Source organism: Portunus trituberculatus, chromosome 2 (genome assembly GCF_017591435.1).
Source record: "Portunus trituberculatus isolate SZX2019 chromosome 2, ASM1759143v1, whole genome shotgun sequence".
In the NCBI taxonomy this organism is placed as follows: domain Eukaryota; kingdom Metazoa; phylum Arthropoda; class Malacostraca; order Decapoda; family Portunidae; genus Portunus; species Portunus trituberculatus.
Window position 1 is genome coordinate 1627994 of NC_059256.1, and position 2500 is coordinate 1630493.

General features: G+C 45.3%; 1 protein-coding gene across 1 annotated transcript in view; it reads left to right on the top strand.

Moving 5' to 3' along the window:
* LOC123501752 (open rectifier potassium channel protein 1-like) overlaps positions 1 to 2500 on the top strand; it is a 14473-nt gene that overhangs the window by 10211 nt on the left and 1762 nt on the right. The window contains exon 6 of the mRNA XM_045250778.1: positions 267 to 350. Within this exon, the coding sequence (XP_045106713.1) occupies positions 267 to 328 (62 nt within the window). The 3' untranslated portion in view covers positions 329 to 350. The remainder of the gene's footprint in view (positions 1 to 266; positions 351 to 2500) is intronic.

Below are 2500 nucleotides of genomic sequence, written 5' to 3' on the forward strand. Positions count from 1 at the left end.
CTCTCTCTCTCTCTCTCTCTCTCTCTGTCTCTCAAGTTTACCAATATATCAGACAGTTAGATATGTAAATAAATCAATAGAAATATCTCTATCTTGATCTATCTTTATTGTTATCTCTATTAGAGTTAGCTTAATGAGTATATTAAGTTGTTTTTTTCTCCTCTCTCCTTCAAAATGTTCAAGATAATGATGTCTCTCTCTCTCTCTCTCTCTCTCTCTCTCTCTCTCTCTCTCTCTCTCTCTCTCTTTTGCGTGCGTGTGTTCAGATTCTCAACTTCGAGAAGAAGATGGCGTCTGCACTCAAAAAACACGTCATTCGCGTGCATAAGGATTTAGGAACTGTGAGGAGGGTAAGTGTGTGTGTGTGTGTGTGTGTGTGTGTGTGTGTGTGTGTGTGTGTGTAATTCAGTGTTTGATCATGTGCAGTGTGTGACGAGACAGCCAGACGTCACCCTACGGAGCGAGGTCAGAGCTCATTATTTCCGATCTTGGGCTAGGCCTGAGACCAGGCACACACCACACACCGGGACAACAACCTCACAACTCCTCCATTTACATCCCCTACCTACTCACTGCTACCTCAACACTCAACACTCAACACTGAACACTGAACACTGAACAGTGAACACTGAACACTGAACACTGAACAGTGAACACTGAACACTGAACAGTGAACACTCAACACTGAACACTGAACACTGAACAGTGAACAGTGAACACTGAACAGTGAACAGTGAACAGTGAACAGTGAACAGTGAACACTGAACACTGAACACTGAACACTGAACAGTGAACAGGGGCTACACGTCAAATGAGTATATTAAGCTGTTTTTTTCTTCTCTCTCCTTCAAAATGTTCAAGATAATGATCTCTCTCTCTCTCTCTCTCTCTCTCTCTCTCTCTCTCTCTCTCTCTCTCTTTTGCGTGCGTGTGTTCAGATTCTGAACTTGGAGAACAAGATGGCCCAAATATCTCCACCCGGCCGGGGAATCCAACCCCGGTCTTCTGGCTTGTGAAGCCACCGCTCTAACCACTGAGCTACCGTGTGTGTGTGTGTGTGTGTGTGTGTGTGTGTGTGTGTGTGTGTGTGTGTAATTCACCACGGGGGTCTACTGGTAACCCAGCCAACCTTTCCCATTACGGAGCGAGTGGTGTGTGTGTGTGTGTGTGTGTGTGTGTGTGTGTGTGTGTGTTTCAGTGTTTGATCATGTGCAGTGTGTGAGGAGACAGCCAGACGTCACCCTACGGAGCGAGGTGAGAGCTCATTATTTCCGATCTTGGGCTAGGCCTGAGACCAGGCACACACCACACACCGGGACAACAACCTCACAACTCCTCCATTTACATCCCCTACCTACTCACTGCTACCTCAACACTCAACACTCAACACTGAACACTGAACACTGAACACTGAACACTGAACAGTGAACAGTGAACAGTGAACACTGAACACTGAACACTGAACACTGAACACTGAACAGTGAACACTGAACACTGAACACTGAACAGTGAACAGTGAACAGTGAACACTGAACACTGAACACTGAACAGTGAACACTGAACAGTGAACAGTGAACAGGGGCTACACGTGAAAGGAGACACACCCAAATATCTCCACCCGGCCGGGGAATCCAACCCCGGTCCTCTGGCTTGTGAAGCCAGCGCTCTAACCACTGAGCTACCGGGCGTGTGTGTGCGTGCGTGTGTGTGTGTGTGCGTGCGTGCGTGTGTCAGCGTCCGTCTCTTACCAACCCACCTGTGTGTATGTGACTATATTACCATGTGTGTGTGTGTATGTATGTGTGTGCGTGTATGCGTGTACGTGTGTGTGTGTGTGTGAATACCAACACACCTCACACACCTGCTTAGCATCTCCTATTAGCACTTGTATAACCCACTGTCAACTTCATCAACACCCAGAACACACCCAACACACCCCCAACACACAAACACACACTCTTTGAGGCTCCGCTCTTACTGACAACTACCTCCCAACACAAGTGAACATATTAATGGAAGCAATGATAGTCAAACCCATTTATTCCAACCTCTACTACTGTGGCGCGGGTTTTTAAGGGTGTTTTAAAGGTTCCACTGACAGATTAACACCATTTCTACTATTAAAAGGCTCTAGTTGAAGTTTTAAGCGTTTTTAAGGGTGTTTTTAAGGTTCTAGTGACAGATTAACAAGATTTCTGCATTATTAACAGGAGAAAGACTCTTTTAAACGGCTCTAGTTGAAATTGTAAGGGTTTTTAAGGGTGTTTTTAAGGTTCTAATGACAGATTAACACCATTTCTACACTCCAAAGGCTCTAGTTGAAGTTGTAAAGATTTTTAAGGGTGTTTTTATGGTTCTAGTGATACGCAACACACCCTAACCAAAACTAACACACCCCAAACACACCCAAACACACTTAAACGCACCCCAAACACATCTGAACACATTTAAACACAGCCAAACACACCCAAAACACACCTAAAACACGTCCAAACACACC